Genomic DNA, 20,219 nt, shown 5'->3' with positions numbered 1-20,219 from the left:
ATTGCTTAATTTAAAGTGTGCTATTTTTGGAGGGTGCGTTCGGGAATTGTGCGGTTCGGTATTTGGCTTGGTTCTTTTTAGGGTTCTTTTTTTCTTCTTCGTCTTTTCTTGGAGATTAAGTAGTTTGCTTTGCTATAAACTAATGTAATTTTATTCGTATTTTTAGAGTTGGTTTTAGTCTTGTTGCCTTGGTTATTTCTGGAAATTTCATGAAGAAGGTTATGTTTGTAGGGGGTTTAGTTCTGATTGTGTTTGTGGCTGTTAGGAGGACTAGCCTTACCCGATTTGGCGAGTTGTTCTGGGAACTTAGAGATCTCGTCATGACTTCATGTTCACTTGGATTGGGGAGTGTGCGATCTGGTAGTTAACAAGTCAGGACTACCTATTCAGCTATACTACCGCCAATATGTCTCTGCCATCGAGTTGATATAATCGATCCCCTCCTTCCGCCACGTGTCCGGCTCCATATAGCTCGTGACATTCGCATCGAACACCAGATCGACCGGCTGGTCCGCCCCATACGCCTGCCAGCGAACCTCCCCATCCTTGATGCCCGAATTTGGATCCAAGTCGTGGATAAACGATGCCCACATACTTGCCATCAGCGTGCTCAGCTGGCTGTACGACTCTGGCATCCCTGCGAACGGCTTCCCGTAGTGATACCCAAGCCCCTCAATGTTGTTGAACACAAAAGCGACTTCCTCAAAGTGTGCAGCGCCAGACAGATACGGAACGTCCGCCCCTCGCATATTGAATCGGTAACAGTAAGCCGGGGTTGAGGTCTCTGTCCAGGCTTCGCATTGTCGTCGTCGGTTCGCGTGCATCGAGTAGTCCCCTGCGTAGGCCGATGTGCGGCGCCACTGGTAGCCCTCTGAGGGTACTCGCTGGTCGCCAAGGAACGCCGGGATTCCCTGTGATGGGTCGTCCGGGTAGAGATCGAGGATCTCATTTGCTGTAGATGACGGGAGTTTGAAGCCAGATGATCCGTCTGGTGGTGTGAACATTGTTTAGTACATACACATGTGACCGAGGGAAAGGGAGAGGAGATGTAATTCATAATACTAACCGGTGAGGTATGCGTAGAACTGCTCCGTGGTATTGATCCCTGTGGGACCGAAACTAGCTCCTTCGTCTGTATTGGTGCCTGCGAGGATGGGCACTTTGACGAATTCATGTTGGTCCAGCTGGACGCTTCCCCGGCCCCTCACGAGATCCTGGTCAGCAATGGGAGAGAAGGAGTACGCTGGATTGCCGTCAGTGCCGTTGAAAACGGTATTCAATTCCTCGAATGGAACCTCGCGCAGACATTGCAGCGTATTGGCGGCATTAGAGCAACCAACTTTCGCCACCACTTCATCGTACATCGCCTGGTAGCCGGTGTCATTCATTGGACTGGCTGTTATGGATCCGCCAGATTCCATAATCGCTCCGCGGAAGAGACCGTCATCTCTACCACCGTATGCGATAAGATGAGTGCCAACGGACATTCCCCCGGCGGACTCTCCCCAGATTGTGACCTTCTCTGGATCGCCACCGAAGGCCTGGATATTCTCTTTGATCCACTGTAACGCCAGTCTCTGGTCCCGGAGACCGAGGTTGGTGTTTCCGCTACTGGCGACCTCACTGGAGCTCAAGAAGCCCCACGCGGAGAGGCGATAGTTCAAGGTCACGGCAATGAGCGGTTTGCCTGCATGGTTCAGTATCTCCTCGACGACTCAGCGGAAAACAACTCACCGATCCTATACGAGTTTGCTACAATAGCAGACATGTTATACCGCTCATCTGACCCTGAGCCCATATAGAATCCACCACCGTGGATCCAAACACCCACGGGGAGATTGGAGCCCTCACTCGCGGATGAACCTCGGACCACGTTCAAGGTAAGACAAGCTTCGGACATCGGATACCAGATTGAATCCGTCTATTCCTAGTTAGCTTGCCAATCATGAGGTCGGAAGCAGACATATCGAGTCAAATCATCACTTACACCATATCCCACACAGATGTTAGAGTACTCTTTCGCATCGTGCACTCCATCCCAGCTTTCATTCAATGATTGGGGTACCGTGAACCGTAGGTCACCGATCGGCTGCTGCGCATATGGCATACCCAGGAAAAAGTCCTGCTGGTAGTGGTCGTTCTTTACCCCGACATATGTCCCATTGCGGACTTGGGCTGTTGGGCCTGGTATACTGCTTGGAGCAGCATTACCAGCTACCCACAGCGCAGAGAGACAGATAATTGTCGTGAGCATCTTGCGTGCCCTTTGAAAAAGAACCTACACGACTGTACCAACTCCCGCATCCTGCAACACCCACCCTGCCCTCTTTATGTGAAATGCCATCAGTTGCGGGGTACATAGCCCCATATGGAACTTTCCCTATGCTCTCGGGACTTAAGTCGGGACTTGAGCAACAAGGATAATAGAGTCGGGGCCCGAATTCATCATACAATGGCATATTGTGGGGGTGGAGTTTGTGACGCAGTGGGATCCGGAGTAATCGGGGTCATGGAATTGCGGGGGTGAAGTTTGACATTCAATGAATGGCCAACCGGCTAAAGAGAGTTTCCCCTTATAGAGAAGATTGTCGGCCCCCGAGTTGGTTGTGGAGGTATGACTCGTGGGGCTTCCGGGGTGGGATTGTTCATAGTGGACGCGGTTGAAGTTTGATTGATGAATGTCCCGAAGATTTGCCGGCGATTCCAAAGATCTCTTCTTGTTGGATGTGACTTGAAGGGCTAGGGGGCTAATTGTCCGTCTTTCTTTTGCTTCCTGTAAGATAGCCGACTTGATTAATTGCGTGCTTGACTATGTGGGGTTCCGATCTTCCATCACTTACTTGGAAGATTGAACCGGAGAATATTATCATAGCCCATAGTGGATTCGCTTGGGTATGCTGTCACCTGCGAAGAAGATGGCCGGTTGTAAGTTGTATGTGGGGAACTGAACGAAGTTGACTGGATTGTAAGTAGAAGTTCCCTGCACGTGGAGGGCACCTCCTTAGGGTTAGCACATAATCTTGATGGCTTTCCTGAGGCAGCATATTCCAGAACACTTATTGATATGCCGTACTGAGACAGTTCGTATCCTATAATGGGCAAGATATGAACTATCTGGCCATGTTTCTACACCCGAGACAAAATGACATATGTTAAATAGTCCGTCACATGGAGAACCCCTGACCAGAATTGCTTTGTCGTACAAGATTCAATAGCAGGAGCCGCCCATTCTACAAAGGGTTCAAAAGCAGAGGTTTCATAGAGCATCATGTTCGGCTTCTACTATAGATCCTCATTTTCTGGGCATGCGTGTGGCACAACCGGCTAGCTAGCCTCCTTGGATCAACACGGGAACCTCATGTAGCCCCGACATGCATCGGCTGTGAGAGCTGCCCCGGTGAAGAAGAGTCGTACTAATCTTAGCGTTGTAGCACACCTGGACGATCTGACTTAATTGTTTGCTTGAAAACCTGATTTCACATAAGGGTGGAGTAAGGTGTTGTTCTCCACTGCCCCATGCTTTTTAGCACAGTATAAAAGTCTTCAGTGATCTGAACTCCTTTCATCGCACCGCCTGCAGATCGCGGTCGTCAAGCGACACACATCTAGTCGAAGCAGCTCAACGCCATTACCCTGAAAATCACAGATCTACTATGAGATTGTCGACTTTTCAAAGCCTCAAGAACAGAGACAGCAGGGGGATACGATTCTCGTGTATCTACCCTCGCGTCATATATCCGTTGTTTAGCCGTATCTGCAGAGTGTGGTGGACAATATTATCACCTGAGCCTCTCCCCATGACGCCAATATGTTCACCACCATCACCTGAGGAAGAAGCCATCATCACTGTCATACACGGCTTCCTTGCGGCATTAAATGCGAAGTCGTCGGCCGACTTCGAGAAGTACTGCATCCGAGCAGGAGGAATGTCACTTTGGCCACCGCCGCCTATGGTACCCCGTTTCTGTACGATTGGCGTCTTTGTGGAGCAGATTGCAAACGTGCAGGATGAAATCGACGAGCGGATCTGGGATCCTGAGGTGAAGGTATACGAATTGGGTAATATGGCTGCAGTGTGGGCGCCGTTCAGATCGAAGATCAATGGCGTTGTGAACCATGTGGGTGTCGAACTTTTCGTGCTTCATAAACTCAACGGAGAATGGAAAGTGACTGGGTTAGCTGATTCATGTCGATGGCCAACTGAGGAGGAAAAGAATTCGTTGCTATAAGCAATACACTTGTTATCCTGTCCTGCCCGTGGTTATGCATTGGAGCCTCGGATAAGGGTTGTGGAAAGCAAGATGAATTGATAATAACAGGGCTAGATGCAACGTGGACACAGTAAACAAAATTGAACTCTTAGCCATGATGAAGGATATCAGAGAAACAATCCTATCTACTACCCGAACTAAAATACCATGTCTATATAGAGCCGAACTTTTCGCCGTCTTACTTCTTGCCTCTAAGAAGCTCCCATCCAACACTCCCGTGCTTTCCTTCTTTTACAGACATCTCCTCAACTGCCTTCACAAGATCGTAGCATATTTCTTCGGAGACGACACTATCATGCTTATATGCAGGATGCGAAGCAACATATTCACGGATCCACCGCGCCCCAGTCCAGAGGGTTCCGTTTGCCCGTTTCCGAATGAGGTCGAGGTAGGTTGCCAGGAAGCAGCGCGTTTCAACGTCCACATTGACACTGTTCAAGTATGATTCGACAAGCGGGATCAATCCGGGGAACGATCCGTCAGCAGAACCGTTGATGATATCTGAGATAGTCATGAGCTCATATTCCGACTCTACTGGTTTAAGTGGAGGCGACGGGGGTGGTGTATTAACGGCGGATGATGTGGCAGACGACACTTCACCATTAGTAGAAGACTGCGGGTGCGGTCTACGTGCACGAGGAGAGAATGGATCCTTGCGGAAGTAGAACTTTCGGTCCAAGACTGCATTTCGCGCATGGGCCGTTTCCATATTTTCGGTCGTGCGTTGGATAGGGATGTAGAAGTTCAAGTCAAAACTGAGAATCGCGCGGGTGACAAGCACGATAAATATGCTAAATGCTGCATTTTCGAAATCGGTCATTTGAATTTCCATCGAGCGGAACTCGACTCGCCAGCCAATGTCGTCTTTTTCCGGCGGGGGTGGCTTGAAGCGCATGTGTTGCCAATTAGTCGATTGCAGGTTCTCGAAGTGGTCTGCCTTGTTTAGGTCCAGCTCTTCCAGGTCTTCCGAGAAGATGACCAGTGGGTCGCGTATGAAGAGATGCGCGAAATGTGTGGCCAAAAGTTCATCCATACCACCATCAATCAGGCGCTTCTTGATCTCTTCATCCACGATCAGATCAGGATCCAAGTACTCCTTCCGCAGCCTAGGATCCTGGGAAAGATAAGTCGAGTTTGAGGCGTATCTAGACTTGGGAATTCTCCACCGATCGTTCTTCAAGGGCTATTTGGCACGTTAGCTCTGGACCGGCCATCGACAGAGGGACAACTCACAGCTTCACCAAGTTCCTCACGTGTCCGGTCATCTACAGCGTTACCGATCTGGTTCCACCGAACATCAGTGTCGACAAGGAAGCCCTTATATATGGGGGTTGCAGCCGTGAGTGCAAGAAGAATGGGTCCCAGAGGACTCAATTGGTCGTATAGCTTTCTCCCCTCCGTCATATTCTTTGCCTGAAAGGTGATCTGAAGGCAACAACTGCCCATGCCAAATGCCATGGCGTCCATATAGACATGCCCTTCCTTAGCCGCTCCATTTCTGACATCATCATCTTCAGGCCAGTTGTGGAGGTCATAGTTCACCGTTGGGTCATTGAAAGGTTCGGGGGTGTTTGTGTCTTTGAAGACCGGCACATTCAGCTCGACCTTTCGGCCCCGTCTCGATCTTATATTACCAGCCAGCGTTGGAAACCTGATATGGGGATTCGCGATCTCGTCAGGAACAAACTGAGATCGGAGTGCAGCTCCAGATGGGGGATAGTATGGTTGAATGTAGTCGTCTTTCGTGCCCAAGCGGGGGAATGTGGTAAGAGTAATAGGGTATTCATTTGATGCCATGTGAGACTTGGCAACCTCCCGCCTAAGGGACCAGGTTAGGCTCAGACAGTGATTTTTGGACGAAAAAACCTACCTCCATTTCATGTTTGACTCAACCTTCAATAGATCCTTGAAACCAATCCCCCATGGCCGCCCCGGAGTAGCCTCCAGCATGAAGCGACCAAATTCCGGATGAAAATGGGGCGGATCCTCTCCATCACTAGGCGTCATCAGAAATATTCCCTCGAATTGATATCGCAAACCAGTTTGCCTTACTGCTCCTTGTTCTGTATACTGTTTGACCCTCCAGACTTCCAGTTGGCTTCATCCTCAGCCAGGGACTTGAGAATCTCGGCCTGAGCGAGAGATAACCGGGCCTTTTTCGCCTCGTCATCAACGGCAACGACAAGGTACTCGACCTGAGTATGAGTGGATTAGTCAGTTGTGAGCTTTGTGGTCATGTCGACATAGGAATCTTACCTCATCACCCCAAAGAAGAGCGTCGCGCTCTTTCCCTTTCGCTCGGCGCCAATTGGCGAGCAATTGCTGGTGCGCGTTAGGTGAACGTTCATGGATCACTAAATAGCAGAAACATAAGGCAGATGCGTACCTCGATACCCCATTTTCGCACCTGATCCGCTCGCTTCTTCGCCTCGGGCCAATCGAGAGCGGTTCCTAGTGCTCTAGAGGGACGTTTGACGTTAGGTCCAGGTGGGCCGCACAATATGTCTCGTAAGAGTCGCGACGTACAGCAAACCCATGATTTCACAGCCCCTTCCGAAGAACCGGTGTCAGAATTGAATTATAAGAGAGTCTTCCGTATTAAGACGAAACTCCGAATCACACGATCTGCAAGCCCCGCGGGGATGAGGGGGAGGTTTTGGCGGCAGAGGATGCGCCAGAGTGCGCACGCTGGAAGCAACCGGCCGAATAAAATAATACAATGCCAGGTAAAACTGACACCTCAGAGTACTATACGCACAGCATGAAAAACTGTAGAGACAGACGATGGAAGGAAAGGGAAGAAAGTTATAGTCGGATTGGTATTGTCGCTTTTATGCTGATTTTCCCGGCGGCGTCTCGGAGACGGCGATTGTTATCGGTGATTGGGTAAAGCAATGAACTTTTGCCAATAGTGGGGGGCATCTTTTGGTCTCTAAGCGGGGCATCGAGTGCCATTATCGCTGATAACGCCGTTAACGCTGCGGAATTCACGAGAAACCGATGCAATGATTTCTAAGCAGTTTCCTCAACTGGTAGTCATGTGATCACATCGCTGAGGAGTGAACTGAGATCACTCGTGACATCTATAAACATACAAGTGCAAGGCAACCAATGTTCACAAACTTTTAAGGCAACTGACAGTATAAAGCATCTCCCACAGCTGACTAATGGTTGAGGTAAGTCGTTACCCACCTCACAATCCGTAAATCACCAAGGTCTAAGTAATGTACTTGATAATAGGTTGGTAGCCTTATACTTCATATGCCGTAAGCTACAAGTGCCGGATATCGATATATCAAGGAGATCAGTGTCACACGGTTATCCTGACTGAAATCACCATTCTATTGAATTACCCTTGTTCATACTTCGTACTTCAGATGCCACTGCCATTTACGGCTAGTAGCTGAAGATCGTGAAAATATTTCGACCCTGGTAAACCATGAGGACTCGAATGATTTAACCAGCGGTGACTACTACATAGGCAAATACGACACCAGATAGTGTAAGGCTGGACCACGGATGAATTCAAGTATTTCGCTTGCGCATTCCTAAGCAATCTCATGCATAGAAATCGTTCGGAGGGATGGAAGCACCGGGTCCGCATCACACCGAGAGATGACCATTTCATGAATTACAGGCAACATGCTTGCCTTCTGAGTCGGAGGTACAAAGGGATAGTATCGGCAAGCTTATTCTCAATCCGAACGCCAAAGTCGGTGCATGATCAATCAATCTCAGAACTTTATGTACATAACCTGCTGCTTCGTCCATATCAAATGCATAAGCCGATGTGTTTGGTATCAATTGCTCCGGGCACCGTTCTTAGCAGCTCGCAGCTCGTCCATCTTGGCAACGCGCTTCTTAAATTCTTCATATTGGCACTTCTCGTAGCTGTGTCTCTCATCCTGGAGTAGAAATTGGATATTAGTTATATTCTTCAAATATTAAATCATGGATATATACGCAAGAGCGTTATGCGGAGAAGGAATACAATGACATACCTCGCACTTCCAAGGAAGGTAGTACTCCTGCTGCCGGCATCGGTTCAATGGGATGAGAAGGTGGCCACAAGAGTCGCGGTACTGAATAGGCAGACGAGCATCGGACATCTCCTGGCGGGTGGCTAAAATGAAACATCAATACTCGGCTCAGTCAATAATGACATGATATTGATCTTGCTCTTGAGCGCGGGAGCCAATGGCATTGAAAACGTACCGGGAGTATCCGCCAGTCCAACGGCACTCTTAACCGACTCGGCAACGGTCATTTTGGTATGAGAAAGCGGCGTAGAATGGGGTCCTTCTAAAGATAGGCGACGGAGCAGCGAGGTTTGCAGCTATCCCGAAGTGCTGTTCCTTCCGGATATGGTCAGGTGATATCACGTGTACTTTATACCGCAATGGGAATAGTGGACGCAATTCCACTTTACGCGGTTCTGCCGACCGGAGCGCGTCTTGTTGAGCAATCCATCGCGTTTTTGGGATGTTACTGTGCCTAGGACGAGCCACCAGTGGCTGATACGGTATCTTTGTAACTTCAATATATGCTATATGTGATGCCGCGCATTAAAGCCTTGTGAATTAAACTTTACGCCCAAGAGAAGGTGAATTCGGATTATTGAATTCCCTGTGAAAAGTGACCGCGTCGCATCTTCCTTCAATTGTCCGGGAATCACCTAGATCAAGTCGGGCTTTCGGAGACATACATCATGGCGGGGGTGGATTTTTCAAAAATTTACTCTGCTACGTATAGCAGCGTGAGTTTCCCCTTTTTCCTATGCCTTCACTCTTTACGTCAATTCACTTTGGAACCCTTGACCGCTTAGATGGTGTGTCTAATATTTCTGAGCAGGTTCCAGTCTACGAGTTCAAACTCGATGGCGAGAGCGTTATGCGAAGACGGGGTGATGATTGGATCAATGCAACACATATTCTCAAAGTAGCTGGATTTGACAAGCCAGCGCGAACACGTATACTCGAACGTGAGGTGCAGAAAGGGGTACATGAGAAAGTACAGGGTGGTTATGGTAAATATCAAGGTAGTGAAAGTCCACTTTGACAAAAAGCTCATGATGGTCGCCGTGCTAAAGCTCGTAATAGGGACATGGATTCCACTTCCCGAAGGCCGGATGCTCGCTGAGCGCAATAATATCATTGATAAGCTAAGACCAATTTTCGACTACGTAGCTGGGGATCGCAGTCCGCCACCTGCTCCAAAACATACATCGGCCGCGTCGAAACCGAGAGCTCAGAAAAATGCAGCCGCTAACCGGAGGGTTGTACATGAGGAGGTTTTCAGTGCGGTTAAGCCGCATCGCAGCATGGGGCCACCCAGTTTCACTCATGAGCAATATGAGATGAACCCCGGGTTCGATGAAGACGAATCGATTGAACAAGCAACCCTCGAATCTTCGTCCATGGTCGCAGATGAGGAGATGATGCATATCACACAAAATGGCAACTATCCGCGAAAACGCAAACGAGGCATGAATGAGGTAACCGCGATGTCAATAAGCGAACAGGAACATATACTGTATGGCGACCAGCTCTTGGACTACTTCATGACAGTAGGGGATGCTCCAGAAGCGACACGAATTCCTCCACCGGAGCCGCCGGCCAACTTCCAGGTGGACCGTTCAATAGATGATTCAGGGAACACTGCTCTCCATTGGGCTTGTGCGATGGGTGATCTGGAGATAGTAAAAGATCTGCTACGGAGGGGGGCAGATGTGAAGACACTCTCAGTACATGAAGAAACGCCACTTGTGCGTGCAGTTCTATTTACAAACAACTATGAAAAGAGGACATTTCCGCCGCTCCTGGATTTACTCCTGGACACAGTATCATTCCGAGACTGGTTCGGCGCTACCATATTCCATCACATAGCAGAGACCACTCGAAGCAAAGGCAAATGGAAGAGCTCTCGGTACTATTGTGAAGTACTGCTCGACAAATTACGAGTTACTTGTACGCCAGAGGAAATCGATGTTCTGCTATCCTGCCAAGACTCCAATGGAGACACGGCAGCTTTGGTTGCTGCTCGAAATGGTGCATTTCGCCTGGTTCACTTGCTCCTCACACATTGCTCGCGGGCTGGAGATTTAGTAAATAAGAAGGGCGAAACGGCTGCCAGTATCACTCAACGAGCGAATCAGTCTGACCGACATATCCCACCGCCGCCTTCTTCTATCACGATGGGTAATGACCACATTGATGGGGAAGCTGCTGGCCCAATTAACGCCGATCACCAATCCGTTGCGCCAGCGCAAGACCCCTCCCCTTCCACCTCTGCACTCCTCACTAAGATTGGGGTAATCATGGCCGAGGCGAACAAGAAACTTGCCGTTGGGTACGGGAGCTCCAAGGCCAATCAGCCGGATCCAGACGACGTTGCCAATCCAGAGGCGCTATACGAACAGCTGGAGCTGGATCGGCAGAAGATTCAACAACAAACAGCCGACTTGGCGGCGAAGGAAAGCAAAGAAGAGCACGTCGATGCACAGTTCGAGCGTTACGAACAGCTGAGGAGTCGCTACGAATCGCTACTGGAACAGATTCAGCACGCCCGCTTAAGGGAGCGGATTGCCTCGTCGACATTACCCACAAACGAGGACGCGAACTCAACATCGACTGATCAGAACAAATTGCTTACCGTCTATCAGTTAGCCCGACGACTGTGTTCGGCGCAAAAAGCACGACGTGCCGCCGTCAAAGATCTCGCCCAACAAACGGCAGATGCGGGTGTTAGCACTAAGTTTGATGTTCATCGGAAGCTCGTGTCACTCGCTACAGGGCTGAAAGAAGAAGAACTAGATCCCATGGCTGCCGAACTAGTAGAGACCTTGGAGTTTGACCGAATGAACGGAAAAGGTGCAGGGGGCGAGTCCCCCGAGCCAGAACCCCAGGGGTCAGCGACTTTTTCTCTCCCTGGACCTCCCGTGTCTGTCGATGCTTAGAATGTAATTTCTGGTTCTCAGCATTTATCCCGACTTGGTTGTGAGTGTATCGATTTCGGCTTTACGGGATCTACCAAGGGCTAGATATGAAGTTTCACGCATTTTCTAATTCTGCAGAGAATTACGTTTCTCCAATAACTCTGCGATGTGTTAGTTTTACCTACATGGACATGCCGTTCCTTACGATTTCGTTATTTTTGTTTATCATAATTAGCTTCTGGTGGGGACTGGGAAAGTTTGTCCTGCCAGCAGATACCCAATTGTTATTTTCTTTGGAGGCATCCGATGTGTTTCTTGAGTTTGTCGGGACTATCAGTGTGTGCTTATTGTTCTGGATGGCACGGTGACAGGCCAAAAGAATAAGACAGGAAGAATCTAGCCGATGGTAAGGCGGGTGGGATTACAGCATGGGTAGATGATGTACATACAGTCATAGATCAAAATCCAATATCATGGTATCATTATGTGCAAGCGATAGTGGAGTATGGGATATGCATTGGACTAGCATAACCCCGCTTCTAGAATTGTCTGCTGACTGGAACCAAATTAACCATCAATAGCAAGGTAACCAAGTACGTAGGTCAAAGACATGCTGATGAGCATGGCATTTCTTCCATGCAGGCCTAGGTGCATGAGCACAGATACTCCCGTGCTACCTCCCTTCCCATTCTCCCAAATCCATTGGTTCGATGTGTAAATTGGTCCATAGCGCAATACCGAACCAAACTGGTGGTAGGGGGAACATCAGGCCAGTCAGGGGAAGGAGAAGAGGGGAATCAGTCTGCGATGGAAGCGGTTGGCTGGCGGCGAGGAGGCCACGTTGGATGGCACTAAGCCGGGATGATCCCAGGGATGAGTGGGTAAGGAGCTCGGGGACGAACCAATGGGGGTTGGGGTACGGGGTGCATATTGGCGTCACTGTCAGGCTGCAGAGGCGATTCTGGGGGCGGATTGGCTGGTCATAGCGGCTGATGCGCTGTCTGTGTTCCATGATAGTGGATTGACGGGCAATGGGATTAATTAAACCAGGGACTGCACTAGGGCACTCGAATAGGTGTGAAATGTCTTGGTGAATCTTTGATCAGTTTTGATCTACTTCACTTGTATCTACCGTTCCAGACTTTGCATTGTAATTCAATGCTACCTTGAAGGAGAAATGGTTTTGAATTCAACCGCTACTACGTTATATCTCACCTGGCACCTTCATTAAGATCCCGGCTTCTAAATAAGGAAAGCCACCATGGGGCTGGATGGAGAACCTGAGGACCATCACAATTTCCCCCGATCTATTGGCTACTATTTCAGGCACCACCTCAGAACGACTAACCCCAAATGAGATCACCCAACAATGGCTATCAAGAAATCATCCACTCTGAGAATCACCACTTCCCCATGGCTAACCCTGTTCAGGACTAGTCGTTCTTCAAGCGAACCAGTCAGAATGCAAGTGTCAAAGGTGGCCAACCAGTCAGTGTCTCAGCGCCTCCGATCATGATGCTGATTTTACAGGTCTTGTATTATTAGCACCTTAATTCTTCTGCGTCTTACAGTATTAGAAAGTATTAGTAGCAAAAACAATAGGAGGATAGTTTCCCTCTCTTTTCCTCGCTTCTTCTCTTCTTCCTTTTCTCTTACTCACCCACTCTGTCTTTTCCTCCCCCTCCTGTTCCTTCTCTCAATCGGCTTTCTTCTATCCTCTCCAGTCCCATCTTCACTTCTTCTCTTCCCCCTTTTCGTGTTGCCTTAACCAACCTAATTTATCCTGTCCTCGTTGTCTTCTTTTCCACCTGCAGTCCTTTTCCTTTTCATTTCAGACTTCTTCGCCTGTCAATTCGGAAAAGTTTTATTTAATCCGCGGAAAGTGAATTGGAATTTGCTTGGGGCTCTTTGGCTTGACTATTGACGGCCAAAGCGGGTAGACGAAGGAAAAAGCGCGAAGAAAAAAAAAGGAAAAAAACCGACCCAACGCGCGCCAACAGCCGAACGGACCAATTCATCAGTACACTACCCTATCATCGCCGGTTCTCTTCCTTTCTCTCTTCTTTCCCTCTCCACGATTTACGGGATACTTTGGAGGAACAGAAAAAAAGAAAAAGGCAAAAAACGCCAAAGAAAAATAGAAAATAAAAAGAGAGTCTGAGAGCAAGAAAGAGAGAGAATAAATTAAAAGTTCATTCGACGATCCCTTACTTCATCACTTGAGCGGCTCTGTTCTCGTTTTCCGTTGTTTGTTCTCTTCAACGGTCAATCGTCGAGAGTCTCTCCTCTTCCATTTTTCGTGTTCAAGCATCCTTTCAGTTGGGAGCTGCAGAGCATCTCCCACCCATTTTTATCATCGTCTTTAATTACAGAGACCTTCATTTCCCTTGTCTCTCTCGACTTTCTTGCCTCGGTTCCTGACGTCCGGTCGCGTCTGTCGTCCATCACTTCCACCATCGGATCTCCTTTTGGCAGCTGCAACTCTGCCCTGACCTCCAGGTCGATCGTTCCTTGTACACCTGGTTATTAATCATTCTTTGTCTTTTTCGAGCTCTCTTTTTTGCAACTCCATTTATTCCCATCGCACATTTCTCAGGTATGTCGATCTTATCTCGGTCGCCTTCACGATCTTGCTGACACCGGCCAAGTCTAGGATTCGCGACCGCAGTCTCAACGCTTTGCATAATAGACACGATTTCTGGTGTCAGAACGATCCTCGAGGGTTTCATTCTTACCATCGCCTCCTTGTAATAATTTAATACGCAGGCTTCCGTTTGATCGACTACCTAGTGCTGTCGGTTCACTACGGCTCTTTGATTCTTACTCGTTGCACATACTACCCTTGTGACTTTCTTCCTTTATACTAGTTACGAGTATGGACACTGGCGGTCTTGCTCAGATGACTTACAATCCGTCTTTCAATAACGGAAGCTCGCTTGGGGCCCCGAGTTCCGGTTTCGGGTCTCGGAGAAAGGGCCCTAATGTGAAGCGATTGAGTGTGCCACCTCCACACATCTCTACCATCGATGAATCGCAGCCATCGGCCCCCATTCCCACTCCGCGCACTAGCCGTTCGCATCTTCTGGCAGGTTTGAGGACGGCTCCAAAATCCGCCACTGTCCCCTCGGCTTCCGCCCGTCAACAGCACCTGGGCGTGGAGGGTGATCGATATGGAAATCTTTCAAACCGCACTGCTGAACGTGTTCCACAAACTGCCATGGGAACTGGCTTCCCTCGACACTCAATGGCCCTCAATCAGGGCCTGGACATGAACACCGGTCGCCCCGTGTACACTCTGCCGGAGCAGGTGCTCGCACCTCCGGCTATCGACATCGCCGGCGATATGCCAATCGACGAGAGTCTGTACGCGGAATTGATGTCCACAAATCTTTTCCTGGCGGCCCAACAACAGCGCCTACAGCAACAACTGATTAGCGTCACCGCAGCGGCCCAGCAGTTCCAGGGTCTTAGCCTAGGAATGCCGATGAACCAGCAGCAGGAGTATCCTTCTCTCGCTGTTCCAGGCATGGGCCTCTATCAGCAACAGCTCCAGCAAGGTGTGCAGCCAGTTGTGCAGCCAGTGCCGGGTCAACCAGGGCTGTTCTCCGTCTACAACCCCCTCACTGGTCAACAGAATTACATTTACGACAATTCCTGCCAGCAAGAAAGTTCTTCGCCTTACCAGGAAGAGGAGACGCAATCTCCTGCCATGCAGGTGCCAGCGTTCCGAGCTGAAGTTTCTCCTCCCCCAGAGACGAAACAATTATCCCAGCCGGCCTCTCCTCCAAGTGCCAGCCCTTCTCCTCCACAGGAAACTGCTCCTTTGCCTCCCCCCTCCGCCAATGCATTTCGCAGAGGTCACAAGAAGAGCTCGTCCTTCAACCCTGCTAGATTTTCCATTGACACGGCCAAGGCAAACTCAAACATAGCTCCTGCCGCTCCCAAAACCGCTGCCCTTTCTCAGACACCGGCAACTGGAACTTTTGGGCCTGGCCAGAATCGCGCCGGAGAGCACCCGATCCGGCAACCCCGGGGCCCACCCTCGTTGGAGGAACTTGTCGCCAAGCCTACATCAAACCATGAAGGAAGCAAGAACTTCGCAACCCGTCAGCGCCGTCGCGCCGTTCACAACCTTGTGCGTGCAGGCCTCGAACGACGCGGAGATAGCCGCAGCTTCGGATGCCATAGTAGCGGTGGCACCAACACCCCGGCGAGTGAGAAGGAATTCACATTCTCCGACGGTGACGATGCTACCGTTCGCAGTGGCAGTCTCTCGAGCAAACCCAGTCTGGGAAGCCTTCGTGCCGCAGCCAATGGCGCCATTGGATCTGAGAGGAAGGAGAGATCTTCTCGGGAACGGCGGTCGCAGGATAGCCCGTACACGACCACTCCGATCAGCGAGGATGGTGGCTTCTTCGGCGGAAAATTGGCAGATGTTCGCACGGATCCGGTTTCTTCGCCCGCGGGAACACCTTCGGTGGCTGCTGTCGTCGCTGGCCAGAAGACAGCAGCGCAGGGTCCAGAAAGGCGCAAGACCCCGATGCTTGTGCTATCTAGCGCCGAAAAGCGCAAGACCCCGATCATGTAACGCGAACATCGTACATAATGTGACTGAGACGTAACGGATGTGCACACTTGGATGATTACTTTTTGCGCTGTTTTTTTTTTCTTGGCTTTCTTTTTTAACACCCTACTTTACTCTTTTGTTGTACTTGAACAGCGGCCCAGAGCTTCTCTCCTGTTCAAAATGGATACTCTCATGTGATAGTCGAAATTGTCTCTAATGTTGCTTTTCCTATGTGTTTGGACACACATAGGCGGCCTTCCGCAGCATCAGCCTTGGATGATGAGGTTCTTTTTTTATTTACCTTCTTCCTTTCTTAAGTTTCTTTACTCTCCGACCTCTGTTTACGTTCTTGTCCACTCTTTACAACTGCCGAATGCGCTGATGAAAATGGGGAATCAGTTCTACGTTATGTAGTGGATTTCGTGACCTGGCTGCTCCTGTTACTGCAACAGATTTCTCTTGGTCGGACTGAGTCGATCATCTTGAGCCCAGGGCGATTCCATGTTTCATTCCTTCAGTGTACATCATCTGGCCATGTATGTACAAGCGTTAATTTTATTGGTTCTCAATGCTGAGCGGTATCAGTACAGCTTATGGAGAAAAGACCGGTCCAGCTCCCGTAGAAATTGTAGCGTCTCGTGTATTTTAGTGACAGCGGCTGACAGGCCAGTATGTCATGGATGTCAATGGCACGCATTGAGTTGTATAGTAAAAGGAGAGGATTCAAACAGACACCGTCCTTTTAAGGCTGCATGGGTCTGCATGACTTGCATGAGCCAGCAATGTTTTAAGCGGCGGCCCAGGCCGATTGGCATCCAAGCTCTTCTCCACAACCAGTCATTGATTGGCCCCTCTGCCGTACGTTGCAGTCTTGGGTCTGTACACCAAGTGTCATAGTAACATGTTAATGGCACGCTATCGTGATATTTACAAGAGCACGCAATTTTCTTTCAATATGAGGATTTCCTGAACGAGAAATTTGAATGGAGATGGGGGAAGCATAAAGCATGCTATATCTATCATGGCGCCGAACGTCCTTCTCTTCAGTTGGACGGGCAATTAACGAGACTATCCAACGCCATGGCCGAACAACCATCATCGCATTCGGGTTCATCCACCGATATGACGGTGGAAAATAAAGAGAAGCGAACATGGTATCATTCAACGCTTTTCAATGCCTTTATTATCGGTGGCGTGGGCTTTTTCGCGCCCGGCTTGTGGAATGCAATGAATTCCTTGGGTGCCGGTGGCGCACAGTCGCCATTTTTGATAAACGCTGCCAATGCGTTGGTTTTTGGTCTGAGTATGCTAACCCTTTGATGCGTTATAATCGGGTGTTGTATTGGTTGGCGGTGCTGATCTCTGCGGGGTCTTCTAGTGGGTTTTCTGTGTCTCTTCGGCGGTCCGATTGCGAACCGCATTGGATTGAATTGGACCCTACTTTTGGGTGCAGTTGGGTATCCGATTTACTCGTATGTATAAGCTCATATGTTTTGCTTGGATAATTGTTAGATTTGAACTAAACGAGAAATGGTACAGGGCCGCATTATATACAAATAACCGCTATGTACAAACGTTCCAGACTCTAGTGTGTTCGTGGCGGAGCGCTAATTACGAGTCTAGGGCAACGTTTGGTTTGTGCTTCTGGGATCGGTAGCATGTGGTTTATCGTAAGTATGAGATGTCCGGTCGACAGCTATCCATTCTCTTACGCAAAAACCAGGGCGGGTCTTTTCTGGGCTTCTGAGGGTGCGGTGGCACTGGGATATCCAGAGCCAACAAAGCGGGGCAGATATATGAAGTGAGTCAATCTAGGTGTGTTAGTCTTACTCAGTGGGCAATATCGTTGACAGCGGAAAGTATCTGGCTTTGGTTTCGTACTGGTGGACCTTTGCTGGGCGGCGCAATTGTCCTCGGGCTCAACCAGTAAGTGTCTTGGAAGATAAAGATTTTGTTGAGATATTCTGCTCACTCAGTTACAGTTCTGCTGAAGCGAAGAGCAAAGGAAAAGTTGGCTCGCGTAAGTCTAGCCGAATCTATCTTTCCCTGCGGTGATGATTGCTAATGGCTTATACAGAGACCTATCTCATCTTCGTCGCATTACAGTGCCTCGCCGTTCCCCTGGCGTGGTTTCTCTCGCCACCTGAGAAGGTCCAGCGTAGCGATGGGAGCAAAGTGAGGATTGTTCTGCAGGACTCATGGCGTGCGGAGATGCGGGAGCTTTGGAAGCTTTCTTGTCGGAGAGAAGTCAGTCGCTGTCCTCACTTTCGTCGATGGTTTGGCTAACGCAGATTCAGGTTCTTCTGCTGTTGCCGATCTTCTGGGCGGCATACTTTAACCAGTACAGTGGAAGTATGGTTTTGCATGTCATCCATATCTACACGTGGAAACACTAACAGTTTTTGCATAGACTTCACAACCTATTACTTCGGCGTCAGAGCCCGTGCTTTGATCGGCTTTGTCAGTATGTCTTTCACAATCTGGGTATTAGATGTTTCAAGTTCAATCTGTGTCTAACATCGGCCAGGCAACTTCGCAAGACTGTTATCCTCGGGAATGATAAGTCGGTTCCTTGACTATAGAGGGATCTCAATCAAGAAGCGGGTCACATACAGGTATGACGGTCCACCATAAAGCATCATTCAGCAGCACGGGGTATACTAACTAGGGCTCCAGCTTCTTCTACGTCGTCCTCGTACACATCGCCACCTGGGTCTACGCCTGGGTAATACAGGAGAAGTACACTGCGAACCCACCCTCCCTCGACTGGTCCGACAAGGGCTTCACCGAGGGACTCTTCGTTATCCTTCTCTGGGGTTGGTATCCCCTTCATAATAGATTTGTCTTCTGCCGGAAATCTCGCTAACCCCTTTAACATTAGAATTCTCCCAGCAAGCACTCCAGAACTGGCTCTACTACTTGGTCTCCACAATGACCGACAACATCTCAGAACTGGGTACGTGAACACCAATACCAACATAAAACCGACCACTAATAATACCACCCAGCCCGGTACTCTGGCATCCTCCGTGGGCAGGAAAGTTTCGCTCAGGCCGTTTCATACGGCATCAACACGAGGAATTGGTATGGCGGGCGAGTTCCCCTTGCTGTAAATACTATTTTGCTTGGTATGTTGCTTCCCATTTTCTTGCCTTGTTCTTTGTATCTAGGGATAGGAAAGACTAACCCGAACACTAATATAGGTCTCGCGGTATTCCCGACCTGGTTGGTTGTTAGGCGTTATGCTCCTATCGAGCATGATAAGGACGCCACTATCGGCCAAGATGAAGAACAGGGATCCGCACAACATGTTGTTGGTACGGACTTTGGAGATAAGAATGTAGTGAGGGAAACAGTTCAAGCGAAATGATGGCCTGACTTAATACGGGACGATACCCATTAATCAACCATGATCTCGAGTATGGGAAACGCTAGTTATATCTTTCTTAAGCATTACGATAATAAAAGAATGAAAGTGATGACGATGCAACTCATGAAGCCCAAATGAGACTGGAAATAGAAGAACTAAATAGCTGATAGGAGATACAAAAGCACTCTCCGGAAAAAAATTAATCATCATCATCATTATCACCATAATGGCCAGCAATATTCTTCAATCCCCTACACTACGAACTATATTATCCTAAACTCAAACCCCCAAGCATTAGATAGGAATTCCCAATCTGAGGACGTGAAAAAGAACTCCAGGGAAATCGAACCAAAGCACAAAAAAGAAATTTGACTCCGATACGGGGAATCGAACCCCGAGCTGCCGCGGAACTTGCTTTCATGTTTAAACTGAAAGGCGGCGATGTTAGCCGTTACACCATATCGGATGTTATTGACAATAAGGCCTGAATTTTTACATTATAACCAAACTATACTAATGGTCCGTAGTAACCATGCACTCTATAACGCTTAAAAATGGTGATAGAATGGTCATCATGGGATACCTTGGAACTTAATCGAAAGAATTTCGCAGGCAGTAAGATTCCACATGTTATCCAATATAGTCAACTCATGTCACAGCGGTGAGCGAGCTTCGGTCTGCTATAGGGATTCGGTAAACCCTATGCCTACCACATACTCATCCCCAAGGTGTCGGAATAACTTATACACTTTATCGTGCAATTTAGGATATAAGAAACATATTTCGGGTCTGACTCTCAGCTATATGGAGCTACGACGTATAAATGTCATGTTCAAATCTAGTTGTAACGTTTGACTTCCCTAGATATGCTCCCACCCGCTTGTACATAACTTCGGGCTGCGGGTTACAGCTATGATGACTAGTATCCCTGCTATGACAACCTGCTGTCCTAGACATAACCCTTTTCGGTGATGGCTTGTGGGTATGATAATCAGGTGGCGTCACCTAACTGTCAAGGTATTGTGGGTGTGTTGGATTATAACCCCAGTGGTGTCCCTCTCAGTACTGCTGCGCAGA

General features: G+C 48.9%; 10 protein-coding genes and 1 non-coding gene across 11 annotated transcripts; 6 read left to right on the top strand and 5 right to left on the bottom strand.

Moving 5' to 3' along the window:
* Positions 1 to 395: 395 nt before the first annotated feature.
* On the bottom strand, positions 396 to 2,254 carry F9C07_2202819 (cholinesterase; the record flags this gene model as incomplete). The annotated part of the gene is made up of 4 exons (XM_041291934.2): positions 396 to 988; positions 1,067 to 1,687; positions 1,735 to 1,921; positions 1,988 to 2,254. 4 exons carry the CDS (start codon positions 2,252 to 2,254, stop codon positions 396 to 398), a joined length of 1,668 nt encoding a protein of 555 aa, XP_041146175.2.
* A 1,543-nt stretch (positions 2,255 to 3,797) lies between these two features.
* F9C07_2232535 (uncharacterized protein) lies at positions 3,798 to 4,229 on the top strand (the record flags this gene model as incomplete). The annotated part of the gene is made up of 1 exon (XM_041285861.1): positions 3,798 to 4,229. The coding sequence occupies one exon, from the start codon at positions 3,798 to 3,800 to the stop codon at positions 4,227 to 4,229; it is 432 nt and encodes a 143-aa protein (XP_041146174.1).
* A 191-nt stretch (positions 4,230 to 4,420) lies between these two features.
* F9C07_3900 (gamma-glutamylcysteine synthetase) lies at positions 4,421 to 7,037 on the bottom strand. Its single transcript, XM_041285865.2, has 7 exons — positions 6,798 to 7,037; positions 6,658 to 6,730; positions 6,528 to 6,593; positions 6,324 to 6,466; positions 6,142 to 6,267; positions 5,505 to 6,090; positions 4,421 to 5,454 (listed from the first exon to the last, which is right to left on the bottom strand). The coding sequence occupies exons 1-7, from the start codon at positions 6,806 to 6,808 to the stop codon at positions 4,450 to 4,452; spliced, it is 2,010 nt and encodes a 669-aa protein (XP_041146173.1). The 5' UTR covers positions 6,809 to 7,037; the 3' UTR covers positions 4,421 to 4,449.
* A 761-nt stretch (positions 7,038 to 7,798) lies between these two features.
* On the bottom strand, positions 7,799 to 8,543 carry F9C07_3899 (putative NADH-ubiquinone oxidoreductase B18 subunit). The gene is made up of 3 exons (XM_041291933.2): positions 8,487 to 8,543; positions 8,273 to 8,394; positions 7,799 to 8,176 (listed from the first exon to the last, which is right to left on the bottom strand). Exons 1-3 carry the CDS (start codon positions 8,536 to 8,538, stop codon positions 8,072 to 8,074), a joined length of 279 nt encoding a protein of 92 aa, XP_041146172.1. The 5' UTR covers positions 8,539 to 8,543; the 3' UTR covers positions 7,799 to 8,071.
* Positions 8,544 to 8,582: 39 nt separating this feature from the next.
* Positions 8,583 to 11,552, top strand: F9C07_1530001 (putative apses transcription factor). The gene is made up of 3 exons (XM_071508185.1): positions 8,583 to 9,027; positions 9,123 to 9,309; positions 9,371 to 11,552. The coding sequence occupies exons 1-3, from the start codon at positions 8,980 to 8,982 to the stop codon at positions 11,224 to 11,226; spliced, it is 2,091 nt and encodes a 696-aa protein (XP_071366426.1). The 5' UTR covers positions 8,583 to 8,979; the 3' UTR covers positions 11,227 to 11,552.
* Positions 11,553 to 11,878: 326 nt separating this feature from the next.
* Positions 11,879 to 12,217, bottom strand: F9C07_3897 (uncharacterized protein; the record flags this gene model as incomplete). Its single annotated transcript, XM_071511148.1, has 1 exon — positions 11,879 to 12,217. The coding sequence occupies one exon, from the start codon at positions 12,215 to 12,217 to the stop codon at positions 11,879 to 11,881; it is 339 nt and encodes a 112-aa protein (XP_071366425.1).
* A 341-nt stretch (positions 12,218 to 12,558) lies between these two features.
* On the top strand, positions 12,559 to 13,077 carry F9C07_3896 (uncharacterized protein; the record flags this gene model as incomplete). The annotated part of the gene is given in 3 exon segments (XM_071511147.1): positions 12,559 to 12,630; positions 12,643 to 12,735; positions 12,808 to 13,077. The coding sequence occupies 3 exon segments, from the start codon at positions 12,559 to 12,561 to the stop codon at positions 13,075 to 13,077; spliced, it is 435 nt and encodes a 144-aa protein (XP_071366424.1).
* A 1,003-nt stretch (positions 13,078 to 14,080) lies between these two features.
* On the top strand, positions 14,081 to 15,793 carry F9C07_3895 (uncharacterized protein; the record flags this gene model as incomplete). Its single annotated transcript, XM_041285864.1, has 1 exon — positions 14,081 to 15,793. The coding sequence occupies one exon, from the start codon at positions 14,081 to 14,083 to the stop codon at positions 15,791 to 15,793; it is 1,713 nt and encodes a 570-aa protein (XP_041146170.1).
* A 240-nt stretch (positions 15,794 to 16,033) lies between these two features.
* On the top strand, positions 16,034 to 16,799 carry F9C07_1530011 (uncharacterized protein). Its single transcript, XM_071508186.1, has one exon. It carries the CDS (start codon positions 16,274 to 16,276, stop codon positions 16,667 to 16,669), a length of 396 nt encoding a protein of 131 aa, XP_071366423.1. The 5' UTR covers positions 16,034 to 16,273; the 3' UTR covers positions 16,670 to 16,799.
* Positions 16,800 to 16,852: 53 nt separating this feature from the next.
* Positions 16,853 to 19,142, top strand: F9C07_2232530 (major facilitator superfamily domain-containing protein; the record flags this gene model as incomplete). Its single annotated transcript, XM_071509910.1, has 15 exons — positions 16,853 to 17,075; positions 17,151 to 17,244; positions 17,312 to 17,339; positions 17,396 to 17,442; positions 17,496 to 17,573; positions 17,633 to 17,698; positions 17,755 to 17,792; positions 17,850 to 18,019; positions 18,070 to 18,124; positions 18,183 to 18,236; positions 18,300 to 18,387; positions 18,449 to 18,588; positions 18,654 to 18,728; positions 18,781 to 18,900; positions 18,976 to 19,142. 15 exons carry the CDS (start codon positions 16,853 to 16,855, stop codon positions 19,140 to 19,142), a joined length of 1,443 nt encoding a protein of 480 aa, XP_071366422.1.
* A 372-nt stretch (positions 19,143 to 19,514) lies between these two features.
* Positions 19,515 to 19,608, bottom strand: F9C07_t150. The gene has a single exon. It is a non-coding gene; the product is annotated as a tRNA-Glu (tRNA).
* Positions 19,609 to 20,219: the final 611 nt, after the last annotated feature.

The sequence above is a fragment of the Aspergillus flavus genome, chromosome 4, assembly GCF_009017415.1.
Source record: "Aspergillus flavus chromosome 4, complete sequence".
Classification (NCBI taxonomy): domain Eukaryota; kingdom Fungi; phylum Ascomycota; class Eurotiomycetes; order Eurotiales; family Aspergillaceae; genus Aspergillus; species Aspergillus flavus.
This window is presented reverse-complemented; position numbering and strand designations above follow the sequence as displayed.